At 36.4% G+C, this 24,279-nt stretch overlaps 2 protein-coding genes across 3 annotated transcripts in view; both read right to left on the bottom strand.

The window, feature by feature from the left end:
• Positions 1–24,279, bottom strand: part of LOC142353417 (mitotic checkpoint protein BUB3-like) — a 405,546-nt gene that overhangs the window by 88,372 nt on the left and 292,895 nt on the right. The window lies entirely within an intron of this gene.
• Positions 134–24,279, bottom strand: part of LOC142353392 (uncharacterized) — a 70,155-nt gene continuing 46,009 nt past the window's right edge. Inside the window, exons 11-20 of one of the 2 annotated variants that reach the window (XM_075405622.1) lie at positions 22,934–23,103; positions 22,224–22,349; positions 18,884–18,975; positions 16,226–16,615; positions 15,310–15,815; positions 13,368–13,719; positions 11,051–11,123; positions 9,789–10,225; positions 8,367–8,689; positions 134–722 (exon numbers count right to left, since the gene is read on the bottom strand). In XM_075405622.1, the coding sequence (XP_075261737.1) occupies positions 391–722; positions 8,367–8,689; positions 9,789–10,225; positions 11,051–11,123; positions 13,368–13,719; positions 15,310–15,815; positions 16,226–16,615; positions 18,884–18,975; positions 22,224–22,349; positions 22,934–23,103 (2,801 nt within the window). In that variant the 3' untranslated portion in view covers positions 134–390. The remainder of the gene's footprint in view (positions 723–8,366; positions 8,690–9,788; positions 10,226–11,050; positions 11,124–13,367; positions 13,720–15,309; positions 15,816–16,225; positions 16,616–18,883; positions 18,976–22,223; positions 22,350–22,933; positions 23,104–24,279) is intronic. The other variant, XM_075405623.1, reaches the window with a different exon arrangement.

The following is a 24,279-nucleotide window of genomic DNA, read 5'->3' as shown; positions in this document are numbered from 1 at the left end:
TAAGACCGCTATATCGTCAATATACTTATCACAATTATTAAATTGCAAATATCAAAATTCATTTAAACCAATGTCGCAATTATTCCGAAATTCTGCGTACCAACATGCTAAAACATGAAATGGATAAAAAACGTACGATAAAGAAAATGTATTTCAAATTTTTCCAAGATTTCGACAAAGATACTATTTGATATAATTTAGTGATGTTTTGGCGATATGGGAGCTATGTACAAATGGTCCAAAAATGAGCAACAAAGTAGTTACAGCAGCAGAGTTTCTTTTTAGCACGAACAAATCAAACGAAGCCAATAAATAACAAAATCTAACTTTTTTGCTAATATTATTTACAGCTTATGCACACAAACATTTAGAAAATTTTTTACAATCTAATCATGAGTTCACGCTTGTCGCGTCTTTAATTACTAAATTTACAAGTCGGTTACAAATAGAAGATGAATCAGTTCCTTCCAAATTGGTGTTAGTTTTCAACAGAACGTCCGCAACTGCTTTCATGTTGTCAATATCTTCGGAATTGGCGTCGAAACATGCTCTGATCTGTCGATAGATCTTGATCATAGAACTGTCGCCGATGAGATCTTCGAGTTCCATTCTTTCCTCCTCTAAATCGTCAAAGCTGCTTTCACATACATCACTTGAGGGTAGTTGTGTGTTCGGATCATTATCGGGCTCACATTCGGCTTCGTCCACTATTGACCCTTCATCTAAAAAATGTTAAAGCTCTCACTGATAAACAAGACTCTCAGCTTGGAGGCAACGCGTGCTATTTGTGAGTGGCGAATTTACAAACTTTACGTTGAATATGAGTCCGAGACGCTCGATTATGATCTGCGCTCAATATTTCAGTCGTCTACTGTATAATTTTTATACAGTTAGTTTGTAACTAAAAACATAGCTAGCAGATTGCCCGAAAAAAGCCGCAATAGCTTAGTAGATCTGCAGTCTCGAAAAGAGAGTGAAAGAAACAGACCAAAAAAGAAAATTTTATAAAATGCTGAGATTGCTACTTCTATTAGCTGCCCTCAAATAGGTTTAAATTAGAGTGACAAGCACTCACTTGACCTTATCTATTTGAATTGAAAACATAGCTGGCAGATTGCCAGAAAATAGCCGCAATAGATTCGTAGATCGGCAGTCTAAAAAAACAGTAAAAAAGACAGACCAAAAAATTCGTCTTTTCATTGAAGGCTGATCTGTCATATTTTGATTAAAAATCTGTATAAATTATTGCTGCCTCTATTAGCTGATCTCAAAAAACCTTCCTTTAGAGTGACACACACCCATTTGACCTTATCTCTTTGAATTAAAGTAAATAAAAGTCAATTTCAAATCGAAGAAGTCATTTTTGAGAGTGAGGTAAGTCAAGTGTGACCAAAGATTTAATCACGCGCATGAACAAAAAAATTCGCTCCACTAAGAGCGAAAAATGACGTCACACATGCAATTCAGTTGAAATTGCATGAACGAATGAACAAAAAGTGGCTGTGACGTCATATGGTTGTAACAAAAATCATGACGAAAAAAAAAATCAAGAGAAGGCCAATAATAGCCCCAGCTATCGCTGTGCGGCTATTAATAAAGAAAAGTCAACTTCACAAAGAGGAAGTCACTTTTGAGAGTGAGGTAAGTTAAATGTGACCAAAAATTTTATCACGCAAATGAACAAAAGATACACTCTCCACTAAGAGTGAAAAATGACGTCAATTCAGCTGAACTTGAATGAACCAATGAACACAAAGCAGATTTGAAGTGATTGTGACGTCATATAGCTGAAACAAAATAAAAAATCGGAAAATTTCCGGAAGCACTCGAAGCGTCGGAACTTCACAGGTAAAACGTTAATAACAAGTAAAATCTCAACCTCATGTCTTAAAACTTGTTTTCCGTTTGTACGTTATTGCCCCAGTTACAGAGCACGTGCCATTACATAGTAAATTATTATTTAAAAATATGGCACGTGCGTCTGGGGGATGCAAATAATATGCACCCACTAAGCTGGGGTCACAAACGGAAAAGATCCTAAATCTGTAACTCTCAACCTCGCCACTCTCAACACGAAGAAAATTTGAGCATTGCCATCATATATATCATTCAATACCAATACAAAAAACCAAACCGATTTAAAACCTAAAACATAATTTCGAGAGAAAATTATTGAAAACTTTATACCGCCAAAACAGATAATAAACATTCAGTAACGCTGAAAAAAAGCCAGAATTTTAGGGAGGGTCTAATGCTGATAGGCTCAATTTAACTGACAGGGCTACGAATTATCAAGAAAAACCACATGATACTAACCTTAAGATAAAACTCCCAATTCGTCTGTGAGACCTAAAGGCGTATTGGAAAGCATAACGCAGAAAAAATTCCTCGGAAAAAACTAACTTTTTCGAAAGAAAAACAATACTAAAACATGAGATTCAGAAACAATTATTCTAGAAAAGCGCAAAACAGTCAAGCAAAAATTTGGCATAAAAACACGGCCGGCAAATTGCCGTAAAATAGCCGCCGTTGACTCGCTTGACGCACATTGCGATTGAAACAGAAAAAGAAAACATACTCGAAGATTGCCGGAAAAAGCCACCGTTGATTCCAATAACAAGATTTGGATTGAAAGAAGAGAGAAAAAACTAATGAAAAAATTGATTTTTGTAAACAAACAATTCTAAAGTATTGAAAATGTTCGAGCCAACATACTCCTGTTTCGTAGTGAGACAAAGGGGCTAGTATCAATACCAATCAGCATTAGAGATGGTAACTAAGACCAAAGTTCGAGTTGCGGACGTCTAAAATTGGGCGTTACGGGTTTATCCCGTTTCTATTTCTATTTCTTGTCTTTTATACTGACTCGTTTCACGTCGAATTGCTTTGCTAAGCAACTGCTGTCTAAAAATACTTTTAGCAGAATGAGAAAAGAGTGAAACTAGCCTAGAGACGTCAAAAGATTTCACACAAAATGATGAACAATCTGTGATGAAGTTTCAAAGTGTTCTGATTTGGTGTGTGAATTCTGCATATTCGGATAGATTCTAAAATTACACTTAATTCAGCTTCTAACTGAAGGGAATTCAGCATAATACTAATGCCAGCTATCAAGAATTTTGATAACCTAATGCACTATGACCTAATAACCGGGCTTTATGTTTATCCAGTTTCTCCTAATTTTGCTCTTGACGGTATTCAATACATTACGTAATTCAATACGTGAAAGAAATTAAAATACATTCAATTGAAACAGTGACTGAAGTAACTCAGAAGTCAAGCGTGAAAATCGTGACTTAAAACGCAGAACGCGATCGAAAGGTAAAGCGAATTTTAAAAAATAGCAGGACAAGTCCTGACGTACAATTCAAGAAATTTCATTGACTAAACAAAAGACTAGACCTAGAAGGGATTATGAGTGAATTGGTAAAACCATTTAGAAAAACATCCGATCCAAAAAATCAAAAACCACTAAAAATCAAAGTGAAATTGTTGCACGTAAACAAAAAACAACTAGCGAGAAAGCGAATTTTTGTGCCAACACCGTTTTCTCACTCTACTTTAGAGTGACAAAAATTTCACGGCGCAAAACTATTTTGCACCACTACCTGTTTCGGTGTGACCAAAATCACTACTCAAATTTGACTTCGAAAATCATGAAAATGTGTGAACACATCTTAAAAACATAGCCAGAAGAATTCCGGAAACGACTTTAAATTGCAATCCATTTAAAAGCCATCCAACTACTAATCGGACAAAACGTGCCTCCACTAATTTCTGATTATTTTGAGACAAAATCATGAAACAGAAAACTAAACAAGAAAATCAAATCTTAAAATCTGATCCAATTTTGTCATAAATTGAGACCCCGAAACAAAGCTCTGCCAAAACTACTTCATCAAAACAACTAGTAACTATTAAATCCACTTATGAGAATTTGTTTAAAAAACTTGAAGCCAAATCATGAAAAGCTCTTACAAACAACTTGGACTAAAAAACTGGATAAAGTTAATAATTTTTTTTAATATTACAAAAACAAATAAATCCAAAAAATTCCTTTCAGCGAAAAGGTTATCCATATGCTCGCAGAACGATAGCCAAATCACACTTGGCTAAGAAACGTGTCTGAAGAACTGATATAAAACCAAAAAACCTGCAAAAAAAAGTTAACGAAAATAGTTTCAATTTTCACCATTTTTAGTCATATTTCTCAACAATAAATGCTTCATATCCACAAAACTGCAAGCATTTGTTTATCTAAAAACTGCTCGAGTCATAGGGGTCTTTTCAATACCCATTTCAGGCTGTAAAAAAATCGTCAAAAAATTGCGAAAATTAGCCCAAAATCAGCAAAAAACATGAAAAACCTCCAAATTAGCATAAAAATCATACAAATTTCCAGAAACCTTCAAACAACTACCAAAACCGGTCAAAAAATAAATTAAAATCATAACCAAAACCTCTTAGCCACAAAAATTGAAAAAAAACTGCTTCAAAATGTCGCACGTGAACAAAAAATTTCGCTCGCTTACAGAAAATTTTTCACACCTCAAACTCTCGCTCTCTAGAAAGCAGCGATATCAACAAAAAACAGCTCTTTTTCGCTCCACTCTTCATTTTGTTCAGCAACAAAATCACTCCAAATTTTTTCACGTGTTTCATTTCCGGCTTCAAAAATCACTCCAAAAAATTATTTAAAAAAAGGACTCCTCCAATACTCCTCTTCGAGTCGTAAAAAGACAGCGCCTCAATACAATTCAAATTCCTTGAATTGTAAAAACGAGAGCGCCTAAATAATCACCAATGAGAGGCTGACGACGGCTATTGGAAAGACACACACGATTACAATAATTGGTTCTCATTCGAGAAATATAGCCGGCAGATTGCCGGAAAATAGCCGCGATAGACGCTTGTGGCCTACCACGAAATGAAACAACTAAAGAAATAAGATTGACAGATCGATTACCAGCTTCTTAATAGACCACTCAACTTTTTGGGTTAGATTCGGACTGTCATTTTTATGAGACACATTTGCTCTACAAGGAAAAAGCCCTAATGGAGCTTTTTCAAAATTAATATTCGATATTAAAACTCGACTCTATTACTCAGGCATTAGGGCATATAAGTTTGGCACTACTTCGATGCACAATATTGACCATTAATTAGTAAATGTTCATAAAATTTAAAGTTCCATAAGTGAGTTCAGAAGTCATTTTTTTAGTGAGGTAAGTCACGCAATTGACCTCAAAGCAGAAATGACGTCACGAACACAAATTTTAACTGCAAAGCAGTAGAAGTCACTGAAGTCATTGAAAAAGTCAATTCCAAGAAGTCAGGGTAAGACGAAATAAAAATCTGTTAGACGATAAAACATAGCCGGCAGATTGCCGGAATAGCTGCGAAAGAATAGACCTGCGTGCCATATAATAGAGATAGAAAGAGATACAGACCCAAATTGAAAAAAAAATCGACGCCACTCAAAAAACTAGGCTAAAAAACATTCAGCGATAAATTAATAAAGCTTGTTAAAAATCATTCCACAGAAGCCTCTTATTAGGGACCTTTACTGCACATATGAGTTCCTTTGACCTTAAACAAATTCAAATTAAACTTAAGTTTTAAAGTGCAAAAGTCATTTTATTGAGTGAGGTAAGTCACGTATGATCAAAATCAAATCACGCAAATAAACTAAAAACTTTTGGCTAAAGCGAGTGAGAAATGACGTCACGCGCGCAAATGCCGTTAGTGAGAGGAAGAAGTCATTCAGAAAATTTGACTTTTTCAGCTTTGCTGTGTGAACAAATGTAAAACAAAAAAAGAGCGTCAGACGACGAAACAAAAAAACATAGCAGGACAAGTCCTGACGTACAATTCAAAGAATTTTCATTGACTAAACAGAAAACTAAATCTAGAACGGACTATGAAAGGATTCGGGAAACCATTTAGAAACAAATCAAATCCAAAAAATCGAAAAAACAGAAAAAATCAAAGTGAAATTGCCGCATGTGAACAAAAAACCACTACCGATAAGCGAATTTTTGTTCAAACACCATATTCTCACTCTTACTTTAAAATTAGAGCGAAAAAAATTCAGGCCGCAAAACCACTCGCTTTTTCGCTCCATTTCCTGTTTCGGCGTGACCAAAATCACTACTCCAATTTGACTTCAAAAATCATGAAAATGTGTGAACAGATCTTTAAAAAAACATAGCAGGACAAGTCCTGAAATACAATTCAAAGAATTGAATGAAAAACTCGGACGCACTCTACCTGATCAGCAGATCAATTGAACAATGCCAGCCAGAACACAAAAATCACCAAAGAATTGAGAAACTAAAAGAATCAAAACTAAACAAAAACAAACTCATTGCTAAAACTCTTGCAGCTTTTAAACCTACGGCAAAACTTTTCCCCTTTAAAAACACCTATTACAAAAATATGTTCAAAACCAATTTTTGTTTCTGAAATCAGTCCAGTATTATATCTGCAATACCTGAAAAATATTCATTGGCCCTTGAAGATCGATAAACTTGAAAATGACTAAAAAATTTAAGATAAAAAAAGAAATCAATTGCAAGTTATAAGAAAATGTTGCTGAAAATTGTGATATAAATATCTTCAGAATCATTTCTGTGTCTCTAGAGGCTATCCAGTAACTCAATTCCAAGCATTAAAAAATCAGTGGCTCATAGATCGATAGGCAATAAATTTTAGAAAAAATTTCAAACTTCAAAATAGAAATTCCTTCAATTAAAATGTTGAAAGCCATTCAATTGCCCCCTAGCAACTATTTAATAAAATATTGTCAAACCCTAGACGCGTTTACCTGGCAACTGAGGCAAGAAAAAATAAATAAAATACAAATATTTAAAACAAAAAAACTTAAAAAAAATTGCAAATCCTATCAAACAATTTCTAAAAGTCGAAAGGTTAAACTGTTGAAAACAAATCCAATGAAACAAAAGACCATGCAGTAACTTTTTTATCAAAACGTGGAATAGGTTTTCTTGCACTTGAGAATCGACGAATATCAAAAACTGACAAAAACTTTAGGAAACAATAAAAAAAATTGCAGATCTTATCAAAAAATGCTAAAATTCGAGACATTAAAAAGTTAAAAAGCATTTCATTGTTACTAGAAACTATGCAGTTCCCTATTAACAAACCTCAACGGAGATTGCCTGGTCCCTGAAACTGGAAAAACTGACAAAATGATGAAAATTTTCAAAAACCTGAAAAAAATGCAAATTTGTTAAAAAAAATTGCTAAAATTTGTGATATTCAAAAGTTGAAACTTATTCCATGGCAACTAAAAATTTTTCAGTAACTTATTATCCAACCCCTAATATGGTTTTCTTGCCCCTGGGACTCAAACAACTTGAAGGATGAGAATAAATATGCCAAAAAACATGAAAAATTTGCAACTTTTGTCAAAAAATGCTGAAATTCATGATGTCAAAAAGTTGAAAACCGTTCCATTACCACTAGAAACGGTGCAGTAACCTATCATCCAACCCTTTATCAAACCCTAGATGAGGTTTCGTGACACCTAGGGCTAAAGAACTCAAAAAATGACAAAAATTTTCAAAAAACCTGAAAAAAATTGCAAAAATGAGTACCATTTTGTGTGTTTGTGTTTGTAGTACCACGACATATAGCTCATAAAATTGTCATAACAAGCAATTTTGTCTCGCAAAAGGCCTTCATCAGCTTTTAAAAACTTCAAGACTAATCAAACAAAAATCTCAAAAAAAAAATCACAAAAAACACGAAAAACTGCACCATTTTGAGACGAAAAACTCCTAAAAATGACCTTTTAACATTTAATTAAAGCCATCCCAGCAGCTGCACCACTATACGCACTTGAAGGACTACTAAAGCCCACTTTGGGCCTCTAATGAAACTTAGTGCCCGCTGGGCTTTACCTGTTTATCCCGTTTCGAAAGATCAAAGTCACTGAAAAACGTGTGAACACATCTTAAAAAAAAAAACACAGCGCACCAATACAATTCAAATTCTTTGAATTGTAAAAAAGACAGCGCCCCAATACAATTCAAATTCTTTGAATTGAGAAAAACCAAGAGCACCGCAATATAGCTACGCTCAGCTTACAGCTTCGCAGCTATAAAAAATTAGGAGCGCAATAATAGCCGCCTGGAATTGCTGACGCAGCTATTAACAATTAAACAGGGTTCATTATGGTCCTATTTTTAATAGGAATGATTAAATTTTTAAATTAGAGCAAATTTCCGCTCCGTTTTGTGTACGAAACTATCTAAGAGCACCTTCCACGGAGTAATGGTTTTATGACTTCGACTCTATTAAACAGATTAATCAAATTAACAGCGAGTAAGTCTGAGGCTAACCTGAAATCCACTCCTCGTCAATTCCAGAGGTAGCCGAAAAATCTTCAGAAGTTTCATCATCCTCCTCTTTGGCTCCATTCTTCGCATCTTTCGAGGCCTCAGGATTTTGTACTGATTCTCCCTTTAATGTGTTATCACTTTTGTTTTCTGTGGGTTTTTTGTCTAGTGGATCATTATTATGAGAACTTTCAGTCGAAATTCCATTTGAGCTGCCAGGTTCGCTGTTCTGCTCTGTGGCAGAATTGATATTGTTTTCAGGATTTGAAACATCTAGCCACTCTGCCATGCTATGTTGCAATGAAAGTAGGTCATCTTCATCATCGCTAAAATAAACAAAATTCAAGAATTTGATCTGCTTAAAATTTTGAGTATGAACGACTCAGATTATGAAAATAACTGTTTTATTACTCCGCGAATAGTACATTTTCCAATTAATAGTAGAACATTCAATATTCCGAAGACCAGCCCATATTTCGATTGCGCCTCAAAGAGTGCATATTTTTAACATAACCGACTAACGTCCCGTGAATTGTGCCCAAAGGACTGGCTAGCAGTTGGCTTCGTCAGTAGCTAGCTAAGGTTTAGGGACGCTAGCTTTAGATTTGAGGGCGGTGGTCAAGCGTGCTGGGTTACGGGTGGAATGAGGTGGAGGGGTGTGGAGTGGGGTAAGGTTAACAACCACCCTTAACACCACGAAATTGTCCCCGTCGAAAATTTTTGGTAAATCGCATTTCTAGACACTGAGACTGGTAAGCCGTACGGCTTCAAGAGAACTTAATGACCTCCGGACTAACAAAACACTTCGTCTGAGAGCAATTGATAAATCGCGATTAAATAGTTAATTCGAAAAACTTCGTCACGCAAACAAAGCAGTCTAAAAACTGAATGAAGACAACCAAAAGACAACTTTTGGAAAATAAAGATAACTATTGCCCACATTTACACCAAAATTTGTCGACTCTTAATAGATTGCGAACTTTTATGAATCTATAAGAACAAAGACCGTATTCTGGCATGAAAAGTACAGTTCGTCGAAAATGCAATACTCATTTTACTCAATTATTTATCAAGGACTGGACTGTTCTGCCAATCAGACAAAAACACAAGACCAAAAACTTTTTCTAGTCAACTTTGTTATTTTTGTTAAATGTTTCAATTAAAACCTTGTTCGTAGAAGGTAAATTGTTCACCATGGTGTGACTTTAACTCTAAAAGAACTTCTTGAACTTAAAATTTTTTGATTGTTGGTTTGACGCTGTCTGTTTATTTTTGCTGAGCGCTTTCCAAGTAATTTTATGTTTTTAAGTTTAAAATCGTTGCCAAATACTGTGAACATATACACTGCCAAATTTTGAATAACATTAGTTTATTATTATGATTCTGTCTCGGAATTCAGTATGCTTGTTTTTTATTAACACTTACTCGGACTGGTCAGAGCTATCATCATCCTCATGTTGATGCTTGCCATCTGGTTCGTCACCTTGATCGTCGCTTTTCACTTGCGATTCTGCTTCATCCGTTCCAGTTTTCTCAGCTCCCATTTCCGTGTTGTCTTTTGTATCATTGACACCATTTTCCAACGCTTTGGCATCGGATCTCGATTCTTGTTGTTGATTCTGTTTACTCGAACCAGACTCTTGGTCATTGGTATTTATCTCATTATCTTGAGTGGAATCCTGTTGTTCACGTGGTGAGCTATTTCCACTGACAAATTCAACCGAGCTGCTTCCACTTGAAGATGGTGGATTGGTCCTGCTTCCCAGACTTTCAAGGGAGAATCTGTTCACGACTGCGGTTTTAAAATCATCCTCTCCATTTCTTTCCAGTCTCACATCTGGTTCCGAGCATGTTCGCATCAGCTACAAAATATCGAAAAGTTTATTGCTCTGAAATTACTAAAAGGGAAGAAGCAATTCCACCTGAAACTCCAAAAATTAAACTCAATCTAAAATAAACTAAATTATATCTTCAGATAAATTTTTAGATATTTATCTAAAAATTTTAGATAATAAATTTTAGATTAAACACTTATAAGATAGGAATTCATTATATTATGTATTAACTATACGATTAGAATGGCGAATATTTTTCTATCCAGAAACATAATTAAGATTTGGGCGCTTCTAATGATCTGTTGATTTAAAATTTAACTCATTGGCCTTTCCACATTTCAGGACCCGAAATTTAGTACTATTTCCCGGATTTAAAAGCTAGATAATTAAACCTTTGGTCCTGCGTGACTTTTGAGCATTTGCCAAATTCATAGTACTTTTGGTGCTCCTTATTGAGTCCTTATTGAGACGATTGCAAAAAGTTGGGGGTCAAAAAATTGACGTATTAAAATAATTTGACGCCCGATTAAATCTGCCAATTCGCAGACAAAGTTTATAAGGAACTCTAACCCAATCAAAAATGGGATAGCACAATTGAATTCAAAATAATCAATCTTATCACCAAGGGAATGTGATTTCAATCACGACCATCAGATGGCAATAACCGTTACTGAGGATTGTTTTCTAAAAACCTTTTTTCGGAAACGAATACGAAAAACAAAGTATCACAAAGTTCGCAGTTTACGTTCAGAAATATTTTAGTTAGGTAAAAAAAACTAACTGGTAGACACCATTTCGCCTCTTTATTGCTCACTCAAATGTAGTATTAACTAAACTAAACATTGAGCTTACCAAAACATTCCTGGTATCGAAGAGTCCCTGCAGCATGCCAGTGACAAGGAACGAAGTGCCGATCGTCTTCCCACTGAAACAGATCATAAATTACTGCTCTAAATTAGCTATTACAGCCAAAACGTTCAGGAGACAATCAAATAAAGGGTGAATATAATTCACTATTAATGAGGGTAATATAAATGATGACATGACACGCCACATAACAGCAGCTGAAGTGCAGCATCAACAAGAGTTGAGAGAGAGATGGAGTGTGAGATAAAACGTGAACGAGAAGGAAAGAAATCCCAGCCGACAGAGCAAGAGAGGGCTAGGAATATTTCCCATGCTGAGATTCGACTCTGAAACTTCTAGATTTCCAGCCTTAATGATAATTAAATCATATAAAAAACTGAAAAGTGCAAAATTAAAGAGGAAAGTTTTCGGATTTCACAGTGGAAAAAACGTTCAAAACAATTTTTTGTCTCTGAAGTTCTCTCATTTAACCCATCTGCCAGACCTAAAAATTTTCTTTGGCCAGTAATGATCGTTAAACCCAGAGAAGGACAAAAATATTCAAAAACTTTTAAAAAATTGTAAATTCGTGATAATAATATCTTCAGAAACATTTCGTTGTCTCATGACACTACCAGTATCCCTATTTCAAGCCTTAAAAAATTTCACCGGCTCATAAAGATCCATAAACTAATATAACAATTTTCCGAAAAATAAAAAACATAGCCGGCAGATTGAATAGACCTGCCTGCCATTTAATAGAGATAGAAACAGATACAGATCTAAATTGAAAAAAAAAATCGACGCCGCTCAAAAAACTAGGTAAAAAATCAGCGATAAATTAATAAAGCTTGCTAAAATTTGTTCCGCAGAAGCATCCTATTAATGACCTTAACTGCACATATGAGTTCCTTTGACCTTAAACAAATTCAAATTAAACTTAAGTTTTGAAGTGCAAAAGTCATTTTATTGAGTGAGGTAAGTCACGTATGATCAAAATCTAATCACGCAAATAACCTAAAAACTTTTGCTAAAGCGAGTGAGAAATGACGTCACGCGCGCAAATGCCGTTAGTGAGAGGAAGAAGTCATTAAGAAAATTTGACTTTTTCAGCTTTGCTGTGTGAACAAATGTAAAACGAAAAAAGAGCGTCAGACGACGAAACAAAAAAAAAACCAAGAGCACCGCAATATAGCTTCGCTCAGCTTACAGCTTCGCAGCTATAATAAAAAACTCGAGCCATTAAAATACTGATAACCATTCCATTAACTCTAGAAAATATGCAACAGCTTATTACTAAATCCTGGAGGAGCTCACTGGGCCCGTGGTGCCGGAGAAAAATCAAAAAATTCAAAAATATTCAAAAAATTTGTAATGAAAATATTTTTAAAATTGCTTCAATTCACGATATTAAAATCATGAAGAACATTCCATTCCATATAAAAATTATACAGTTACCTATTACAAAACCCTTAGGAGGTTCCGTGGCTCTTGAGCTTGTAGAAACGTCAAAAAAGACAAAAAACCAAAAATTTCAAAAGTTTCAAAATGCAAAGTTTATCGAAAAATTGCAAAAAACTTGTGATATTAAAAAGTTGAAAACTATACCACGGCCAACAAAAATTTTTCAGTAAATTATTATAGAATCCTTTAGATTTTCTTGTCCCTTGGTCTTGAAAAACTTGACTAATGACAATAGATGTCAAAAAAATTGAAAAAATTGCAAGTTTTGTCAAAAAAAATAATATTCCTGATGTTAAAAAGCGAAAAACCACTCCATTACCACTTATAATTATAAAGTAACTTATTGTCAAACCCTAGAGGAGTTAATTGATTCCTGGGGATGAAAAGAAGTATAAATTTGCGTGTTTTTGTTTTGATTGCCAAATCATACAGCTCTTAAAATGGTCATAAAAAATCCTTATGGCTTGCAAAAGACCTTTATCAACATTTTTCGAATTCTTTGTAGTACCAGTCTAACATTGAGACTGGTACTACAAAGAATTCGAAAAATAACGAAAAAACACGAAAAAAAATTGCAATATTTTGGTCTCAAAAACTCCAAAAAAATGACGTCTAACCTTGAATTACGGCCTCACCACTCTAAGCGCTTGAAGGACTACTGAACGCGGCTATGGGTCTCTAATGCAACTTAAAGCCCGCTAGGCGCTACCTGTTTATCCCGTTTTAAAGGACGAAAATTCAAATGGGTCAGACGAAAAATACGTAAGCGAAAAATCGCATAAATAAAGACCAACAGGACTAATATAATTGCTACAAACTTCGTTTGAGATCAATTAAATTAGCCAAACTTCCAACTCACAGGTTTGTTTCCGCTTCCCTTTGAGGTTCTGAATCCTCGCATTTCTCGGTTGTTCTCTCAGTCGCTTCAGACGCCTCGTTATCCAGCACATCTACCATGAGAACTTCTTTTTGGGAGCCAACGTTGGAATTTTCGTTCTTACTATCCACTTCAAGAGACTTGATATCATCAGAGACATCCACACTTTCGACAACCAAACTATGTGACGGAATCTGTTTGCATTCATCTTTCTCCTCTGATTTTCCAGACAGAGATTTGTTTTTCTCGACAACTGCAAAAAGTTGACTTTGATCTTCTTTGTTACCAACAGTCTTCACGCTAACTTTGCCATGTGTTTTTCGCATTATGTCCACTGAAACAAACAAATTTGCTTGAAAATTTAGGTATTGAAAAATAGAAAAGTTGTCTGATAAGAACTTGGTATGGAATCTTTAGCGAATTTTTAATCCGATTTTCAAAAAATTTTGAGCTTTTTTGTGATTTATCTACTGGCCGCAAGAAAGTCCGCCGCTTCGTCCACTTGGCGTAGAAAATAACTGCACTCACTTTGCACAACACAAATAACTAAACAACATAGCTGGCAGATTGCCAGAAAATAGCCGCAATAGATTCGTAGATCGGTAGTCTAAAAAAACAGTAAAAAGACAGACCAAAAAAATTCGTCTTTTCATTGAAGGCTGATCTGTTATATTTTGATTAAAAATCTGTATAAGTTATTGCTGCCTCTATTAGCTGATCTCAAATAACCTTCATTTAGAGTGGCACACCCCCATTTGACCTTATCTCTTTGAATTAAAGTAAATAAAAGTCAATTTCAAAGTGAGGAAGTCATTTTTGAGAGTGAGGTAAGTCAAGTGTGACCAAAAATTTAATCACGCGAATGAACAAAAAAACTCGCTCCACTAAGAGCGAAAAGTGACGTCACACATGCAATTCAGTTGAAATTGCATGAACGAATGAACAAAAAGTGGCTGTGACGTCATATGGTCGTAATAAAAATCATGACGACGAAATAAAAAAACATAGCAGGACAAGTCCTGACGTACAATTCAAAGAATTTTTATTGACTAAACAGAAAACTAGACCTAGAACGGACTATGAATGGATTGGAAAAACCATTTAGAAAAAAATCCGATCCAAAAAATCGAAAAAACAGTAAAATCAAAGTGAAATTGCCGCATGTGAACAAAAAACCACTACCGATAAAGCGAATTTTTGTTCAAACACCGTATTCTCACTCTACTTTAAAATTAGAGCAAAAAAATTTCACGCCGCAAAACCACTCGCTTTTTCGCTCCATTTCCTGTTGCGGCGTGACCAAAATCACTACTCCAATTTGACTTCAAAAATCATGAAAATGTGTGAACAGATCTTAAAGAAAAAAAAGACAGCGCCCCAATACAATTCAAATTCTTTGAATTGTAAAAAACCAAGAGAAGGCCAATAATAGCCCCAGCTATCGCTGTGCGGCTATTAATAACCGACTAACGTCGGGCGAATTGCTCTCAAACGACCGGCGAGCGGTTGGCTTCGTCAGTAGCTAGCCACGGGGGGGGGGGGGGGGGGTACACCGGGGGCTGATGGGCGCAACACTGGGTTGGGGGGTGGGGGGGGGGGCAACAGCGCGGTGGGGGGGGGGGGTGGGGTGGAGGCAACAGTGGGGCTGGGGGGTCAACAGGGGGGGGGGGTGTCTCAACCTCTAAAAACCACCCTTCACACCATAAGTATAAGTCTCCAAAACAGTTTGAGCTGAAACAGCTGAAAGGCTCTAAGAGCACTTAATGCCCGCTGAGCGCTACCTGTTTATCCCGTTTTTGAGGACGAAAAGTCAAAAGCGTCAGACGAAAAATCGGTCAAGCGAAAAATCGCATAAAAAAGAAAGACCGACAGGACTAATATAATTGCTACAAACTTCGTTTTAGAGCAATTAACTACTGCCAACCTTGATTTTTAGAACTGTTCGATTTTGATGATGGGTCTCCGTTATCATCTTCAAGTTTCTCTTCCGATTTTTTCACCTCCTTGGACGAACTTCCCTCGTCAATGGGAGTAATTGGCACCTTTGAAAAAGTTCCCATCTGTCTTTCCCTCCATTTAGCTCGACTAGAACTCCGTCTTGCTAAATTAACTTCACTGTTATCTTCTGTTTGGTGGTTAGATTTCTCAACTTTACTCTCAGCATCAATCGACCCTAATTCTTTGGAACCGGAAGTGCTGGGTTCCAGCGATGTCGCCGGTGACGCAACATGAGAAGTTCCAGCAAATATTGGCAAATTTGAAAATGTCATTTTGTTGTCGGGCGTCCAAGCCTTCTTTGCAGGTTGGCCGTTGTTAGCTGCATTTGTTTGATCTGTAGTGTCTGGCGAATCCAGGCAGTCAATGGCTTCAACGTCTTCCAATACTGGCAGTTTAGAGTACGTCACTTTGCCACCTTTTGGTGTGGACCATCTGAAAAAAGTCTACAATTAGAGAAACAACTCTTTCCGCTAATGCTATCGGAAGCAAATAAATTATTCTGTTATCTTCTCTATTGAGGATTTCATACCTGATCTTCACAAAATCACAAACTTTTACTTCACACAGGTTGAATAAAGCTATGCATAAATGCTATTTTTACACCCTTACAATGTAATCTTTTATTGTAGGGGCTGACCCCGGTTCCTACTGGCCTTTACAGTAATTATTTATGCAGCAACGTCCACTAGTCTGTTCAGACATGCGTTTTGAAAAAATGTTTACGTCGAGAGGAAACGGCTGCAACCATGGTGCGATCACGGGACGATGCTTATCTCATTTCAAAAAATAAGGTCCAAAAGGGGCAAGCGATCCACGTCTATTTTGGAACTTTCGTAGCTCACCTCCGAGCAACCGGAGCGTCCTCTCCTTCATTTTGATCAGACTTCCCTGGGAAAATCGTCACCTCAGGCTTCAACTCCACGTTTGAAAAAGTGAAGTCATTCGGGGGAGCATTCCATTTCGACTTCTGATCTTTAATCTCTTTACTGGATGTTGGCGTATCTTTTTCAGGCATCATTTTCTCATTTAGCCTCTTCAATATTTCGCTCTTTTCCCTCTGTTGATTTTGATCACCTGATGGCGGAACAGCTGGGGTCTGGGGCGCAGAGACAACATGCAATGCAGCTGTAAGCGAGGGAGCGGGTCCAGCAATAACTGGTTCCACAGGTCGAGCCGGATTCCGAGGAGTATTGGCACTGTTTACACGCACAGGTAAAGGTCGAGCTGGCAATCTGAAACATCCCAAAATTTAGCCTAAACGCACAAAAAGGATGCAGCTAAAACCAGCCGATTATGAAAAACAAAAACATACCCGGCAGATTGCCGGAAAATAGCCGCCGTTGATTCCAATAAGCATGATTGGGATTGAAATAACAGAAGATATTGAAAAAAAAAGATTTTTGTACAAAAACATTTTTTTAAGTCCGATTTATTTTGATGGCATTTCGTAGTTGAACATACTTATGTTTCTTAGAGAGAGGCTACAGGGGCTACTATCATTAACAATAAGCATTAGAGAGAGGTAACTAATACTTATAGGACCGACGTTCAAATAGCGGGCATCTAAAATTGGGCTTTATGGGTTTATCCCGGTTCTATTTCTGACTTCAATTTTTTATACTGACTCTGTTCATTTTGAATTGCTTTGCTGAGCAGCTGCTGTTTAAAAGGACTTTGAGCAGAATGAGAGAAGAGAGAAACTAGCCTAGAGAAGTCAAAAAGATTTCACGCAAAATGTTGAAAAGGCGGCAAAATGAGGTAAAGCGAAACATTTTTTTATTCGACGAAGTAAAAAAAAAAAATAGGAGCGCTATAATAGCCGGCTGAGAAGATGAGGGCGGCTATTAAAAATATATATCTACTCGAATAACCGAAACCGTATTCCCGAATAACCGAACTCCGAAACCGTATTCCCTCAAGCAATGTGCAGATTGATAGCTGAAGAGATTTTGGTCGACAAATTTAAACCGAGGCACTTGTTTAACATGCAATTTATTATTTCAGTACGAATAAAAAAACATAACCGACTAACGTCGGAAGAATTGCTCCTTAACAACTAGTGGGAGCTCGAATCTATTGCAGCTTCGGTCGGGCAGGGGGAGTAACTAAATTCAATAGGCGCGGCTTCAAATAACGTCATTAGAGGTTATTATGTACCACTATAATTATAGCCGACAGATCGCCGAATATCTGCGAAATAGACTTACGTGTCGCATAATAGAGATGGAAATAGATACAGATAGAAGTTGAAAAAGATATCAAAGCTATGTAGACAACATTCAGCGATAAAATGATGAAGCTTGTTAACATTCATTCCATAGAAGCCTTTTTATTAGGGACTTTTATTGGATACGAGTTCCGTTGACCTTAAATTAACTCAAATTGAAACTCAGTGAGGTATGTCACCTATGATCATACTCTAATCAGGCCAATAACTTCAACACTTTTGCTAGAAACAGAAAAAAATAATGACGTCCCGCGCGCAAACGCCGTCAGAGAGAGGAAAAACTCATTCAGAAAATTTAACTTTTTCAGCTATGCGGCGTGAACAAATGCAAAACGAAAAAACAGCGTCAGTGGAAAAAGCAAAAATTATAACAGGACAAGTCCTGACAATTCAAAGAGTTTTCTTTGTCTAAACAAAAAAACAAGATCTAGATTGGACTATGAATGGATTGCGGAAACATTCATAAAGAATCAGATCCCAAAAATTGAAAAAACAGTAAAATCAATGTCATAAATCCGCGTGCGAACAAGAGAGTGAGTGTGAACAGGTCTTTTAATAGACAGCGCCCCAATACAATTCAAATTTTTGAAATGTTAAAAAGAACATTACCGAAAAACGTTGGGCAAAAGGCTCTCAAACGCCCGGCGAGCAGTTGTCGTCTTCAGTAGCTAGTCACGCCTACTTAGGTTAATTGAAGGGGCGTGAGGTGAGCGCAGCGGTTGGGGGCTGAGGCTACAGTGTGTGTGTGTGTGTGTGGGGGGGGGGTGCAACAGCAGGCGGGCAACGATGGGGGATTTTTGGCTGCACGGGGCCTCTACCGATTGAACGATGTGCAGGGGAGGGGATTGGGGGAGGGGAGGGGTGAAGTGAGAGGGGGCCTGATGGGGGGGGGGGGGGTGTGTTTTGTTGGGTCAACCTCTAAGAACCGCCCTCATACCAGAAGTATAAGTCTCCAAAACAGTCTGTGAATCGTATGCTTGGAGACAAGTGAGCTGAAAGGCTCTAAAAGCACTTAATGCCTACTGGGCGCTGCCTGTTTATTCCATTTTTGAGGACGAAAAAGTCAAATGGGTCAGACGAAAAATCGGTCAAGCAAAAAATCGAATAAAAACATAACCGACTAAACGTCGGAAGAATTGCTCTCGAACGACTAGTGGGAACTCTAATCAATTGCAGCCTGCTTCAGTCGGGGTGAGAGGGGCTGCCTAAATGGGACTAAGAAGTTCAATCATCCATTGAGTCTATGCAGCGAAGAGCCGCCATTGATACTAACGGTCTGTGTGGTTGATGCGCAGGTGCTTTGTGGATTTCATCCGGGAGGTTCTGCACTTCCATCTTGTCAATGTCGTGTTTGCCTTGCTCGAGCTAAAGGCAAAATTAATCATTAATATATTAGTTACAACAAATAACATGATAGAAAAGGGTCAGATAGATTTAAACTGATTCAGAACAAAGTAAAATAACTAAAATGAAGCACTAAGACTTGGGTAATACATCATGCAAATACCTTGAATGTGTTCTGAAACAACAGAATACTTTATTTTAAGAAGCAAACTTAACAAACATAGCCAGCATATTACAACAAAGCCGGCAACTTGCCGGAAAATGGCCGCCGTTGACCCACTCAATGCACATTGGGATTGAAACCAAAAACATACCCGGCAGATTGCCGGAAAATAGCCGCCGTTGATTCCAATAAGCATGATTGCGATTGAAAGAATAGAAGATGTTGAAAAAAAAAGATTTTTGTACAAAAACATTTTTTAAGTCCGATTTATTTTGATAGCATTTCGTAGTTGAACATAACGTACTTCTGTTTCTTAGAGAGAGGCTACAGGGGCCACTGTCAATACCAATAAGCATTAGAGACGGTAACTAAGACTTATAGGAACGACGTTCGAATAGCGGGCATCTAAAATTGGGCTTTATAGGTTTATCCCCTTTCTACTTCTGACTTCAATTTTTTATATTGACTCTGTTCATTTTGAATTGCTTTGCTGAGCAACTGATGTTCAAAATCACTTTTAGCAGAATGAGAGAAGAGATAAACTAGCCTAGAGAAGTCAAAAAGATATCACGCAAAATGTTGAAAAAGCGGCAGAATGAGGTAAAGCAAAACATTTTTTTATTCGACGAAGTAAAAAAGGAGCGCTATAATAGCCGACTGAGAAGATGAGGTCGGCTATTAAAAATATAAGAGATAAAATTGTCATAATTTTTCTAAGGGTCAAATTTTTTTTTATTTGGTGCGCAAAATCTGCATATTTAGTTAGCTTCTAAAATTACTCTTAACTCAGCTTTAAAACTGAACGCTTTTAAACATAATACTAATGCCAGCTAGCAATCGCTTTAATGATATTTGATAACCCAATGCTGTATGACCGGGCTTTATATGCTTATCCTGTTTCTTTTGATCTCTTAATTTTGCTCTTTTGACTTTGACCGCATTCACCACATTGCGTAATACAATGCGTGAAAGAATTTAAAATCCATTCAGTGGAAACAGTTAGTGAAGTAAGTCAGAAGTCAAACGTCAAAATCGTGACTTAAATAAAAACGAAACACGTGATAAACAGATAAAGCAAATTTAAAAAAGTAGAGCTCATAAATAATTGCTGTTGAGAGGCTTACGGCGGCTATTAAACATAGCTGTCAAACTGCTGGAAAATAGCAGCCGTTGACGCCAATAGGGATTGAAATAAAAAAGAAAAAGCATAGATAGAAATTGATCAAATTTGTTCCTAAATTTCAAAACGTTTTCTAATTCGGTGCGCAGTTTAATTAGATTCTAAAACTGCTTAATTAAGCTTCAAACTGAAACCTATTGAGATTTATACTGATGTCAGTTAGCAATCGCTCTAATGAACTTCGATAACCTAATGCACTATGACCAGTCTTTTTCGGTTTATCCCGTTTCTTTTGATTTTGCCCTTTGACATTGACCGTATTCTCTACATTGCGTAATTCAAGGCGTGAAAGAATTTAAAATTAGTTGAAACCGAGATTGAGAAAAGTCACCAGTCAAACGTGAAAATAGTGACTTATGTAAAACCAAAAATGGGATCAAATGGTGAAGCGGATTAAAAAAACCTAGCAGGACAAGTCGTGACCTACAATTGAAAGACTTTTCATTGACTAAACAAAAAAACTAGACCTCGAATGAACAATAAATAGATCGAAAAATCCAATTTGAAAAAAAAATATATAAAATATTGAAAACATAGCCGGCAGATTGCCGGAATAGCCGCAAAAGAATAGACCTGCGTGCCATATAATAGAGATAGAAACAGATACAGATCTAAATTGAAAAAAAATCGACGCCGCTCAAAAAACTAGGCTAAAAAACATTCAGCGATAAATTAAAAAAGCTTGTTAAAACTCATTCTACAGAAGCCTCTTATTAGGGACCTTTACTGCACATATGAGTTCCTTTGACCTTGAACAAATTCAAATTAAACTTAAGTTTTAAAGTGCAAAAGTCATTTTATTGAGTGAGGTAAGTCACGTATGATCAAAATCTAATCACGCAAATAACCTAAAAACTCTCGCTTAAGCGAGTGAGAAATGACGTCACGCGCTCAAATGCCGTTAGTGAGAGGGAGAAGTCATTCAGAAAATTTGACTTTTCAGCTTTGAGGTGTGAACAAATGTAAAACGAAAAAAGAGCGTCAGACGACGAAACAAAAAAAACCAAGAGCACCGCAATATAGCTACGCTACGCTCAGCTTACAGCTTCGCAGCTATGAAAACAGCGAAAATCATTGTCAAAATGCCGCACGTGAACAAAAAAATCACAATCGAGAAATCAATCTAATTTTAGTCAAACACCGTACCGTTTTCTTACTGGCCTTGAAAATTTGTGTGAAAAAGATTTCACGCCGCAAACCACTCGCTTTTTCACTCCATTGCTTGTTTCGGCGTGACAAAAATTATCACTACAATTTGACTTTAAGAGTCATGAAAATGTGTGAACCGATCCTAGAAAAAAGACAGCGCCCCAATACAATTCAAATTCTGTGAATTGTAAAAAAAAAAGAGCACCTAAATAATAGCCGGTGCGAGGCTTACGGTGGCAATTAAACAATTTTTTGACGGCTGCGAATTGTTCTCAAACAACTGCCGAGCAGTTGGCCCTTACCGACGTTATCTGTTTATCCCGTTTTAAAGGACAAAAAGTCAAAAGAGTTCAACTAAAAATCGACGGAGCTATAAATCGCATTCAAAAAGACCACAGAAGTAATATAATTGCTTAAGTTCCATTAAGTACCATTCATAAATTTCTCATAAGGAATACAGTCCTATTATACTTTAGGACTGTATTCCGAACAACTTTAAGTTCAAAGTATTGCCTAATTTTTCCCAGCGACTTTTGCAAAATTCAGACAATTTAAAATTATAGCCCGCAGATTGCAGGACAATTGCCACGAAATAGACTGTTAAGGTCCCATTATTAAAGACTGAAGACGAAATTGCGATTCTGAATTGGAGATTCTGAGTTCAATTGCAACAAGTTTGTCTGAGAGCAGATAAAAACCGACTGTTGGTCAATATGACTACTAGAGGGCATTCGTTATCATTTGCAAAAACTCTACTTATCAGTGATTAAAACTTACCCTCTTCTTTTCCATGGCATAAGCCTCTTCCCGCTTCCGTTGTAACTGCTGTCTTAACTTATTGGCCCTCTCTTCAGCTTGTTCTTTCACCTGGTCCATCTTCTTTTTTCTATCCTCAACTAGATCCTGAAACATACAAGAGACCGTTTTAATATTTGAATACACAACATCAACTAATGCTTCAACTTTGTTATTTTCTGCTGTCAGGGTTAAAAATTTTCAATTTTCCTTAATTAGTATTTTGTTCAGTATTTTTGAAGTTTGATTGCGCAGCCCAGAAAGATTAATGACAGGACTAGCTTGCTAACAACTGAACACTAACCACCCCCATTTTGTTCACAACGTTAGCTATTGACATGTTAGATTATATTATTATACTACTACTACTACTATTCAAGCATATCGAGTTATAAAGGCATTGAAGCGAGGCCGGTAGGCGACAGAGTAAAATTATTAATTACCAGAGTCAAAAAGCTGCACTCTAATGTGCCTAATTTACATGCGAACATGATACTGATTCCCAATTTCATGTCCGATCCTTAAATTGATAGGACAGAATTTTGGTGGTACTGCTAGATCAAGGATACAATAATCAAGTGGTTTTGCAAATTAACTTGATATGACGTTATGGATTAACGTCAAAATTTATTTTTATCAAGATTATCCAATATAAATTAACCGTAACTATGATAAAAACAATTTGAATCTACCTTGTAACTACTTACAACTGCCCAGTTTCCAGGCTTCGGAGCTGGTTTCACAGCTGGGTCTCCTCCACCCCCAGCTATGTTTTTCTTGTCATGGTAATTCTGCATCCTAATCTTCCTTAGTTTCTCAAGATAGTCTATGTCCTCTTGTCTCTGCTTTGCTGCTTCAGCATCTAAAAATAAATTGAACATAGCTGGCTGATTGCTAGAAAATAGCCGCAACAGCTTTGTAGATCTGCAGCCTCAAAACGAAAGGAGAAAAGAGGCCAAAAAACAATATTATTCTTTTCATTAAAGGTCGAGATTAAAAGTTGTTAAATTTTGATTAGGAATCTGCATTACTTATTGCTGCTTCTAAAAGCTGCTTTTAAAAACCTTCAATTAAAATGATATACGCCTACTTGACTTTATCTCTTTGAATTAAAGTGAAGAAAAGTGAATTTCAGAGTGAGGAAGTCATTTTTGAGTGAACTCAGTCGCGTGTGACCAAAAATTTCATCATGCGAATGAAAAAACATTTGCTCCACTAAGAGTGAAAAATGACGTCACGCATGCAACTCAATTGAAATTGCAACGAATGAACAAACAGCAGATTTAAAGAGGTTGTGACGTCATACGGTCGTAAAAAATATTGACGACGAAATAAAACAAAGCCGGACGAATTCTGGAAACAACTCGAAGAGTCGTCTTCGTGAAACAAGTAACTTTTAAAACTAGTTCCCAGTAAGGTGACTATTTAAAACAAAAAATCAGTCAAAAAGGAGGATAGCCCATAAAACCAACTGAAAAATAACATTACACCTATATATAAAACAAGCCAAATTTTTTGAAAGCAATTGAAAACATCAAAGTACGCTAGCAGCAAATATCAAGCAATACTAGACTCGCAAAATTTCATTTTGGAAGAAAAATATGACTGCAAAAAAAACGGCCAAAAGTTATTAAAAATTTTTATCATTTACCGTAAGTTCACTCAATCGAAATACTATTTTACAATATAAGAACAGTAATCACTTGGTAGCTAAATAAACTGTGTCGCTTTTACTATAAACATTAGTTGTCGCTTTATATCACAATGAACGCGATAAAACTAAACTATGACCTAAAATTTAATAGAATCGAAATTAATCATGAAAAAGACTAGACACAAAACCATATCCAAGCACAAAAATTTAATTGTTATCAAAACCAAGCCTTAAGAGCATTTGCAGACGAAGTGTTGTTCAAAATTTGGAAAAGTGAAGCTAGCAAAATCTCAGTTCCAAATGTTAAATAAAACCAATTGCATACAAAAATAACTTTTAAAAAACTAAAAACAAATTATAAGTTCAGTTCTTTAATTTTCAATT

Source organism: Convolutriloba macropyga, chromosome 14 (genome assembly GCF_964194025.1).
Source record: "Convolutriloba macropyga chromosome 14, txConMacr16.3, whole genome shotgun sequence".
In the NCBI taxonomy this organism is placed as follows: domain Eukaryota; kingdom Metazoa; phylum Xenacoelomorpha; order Acoela; family Convolutidae; genus Convolutriloba; species Convolutriloba macropyga.
Note: the sequence above shows the minus strand (reverse complement) of the source record. Positions and strands in the feature narration are given on the sequence as shown.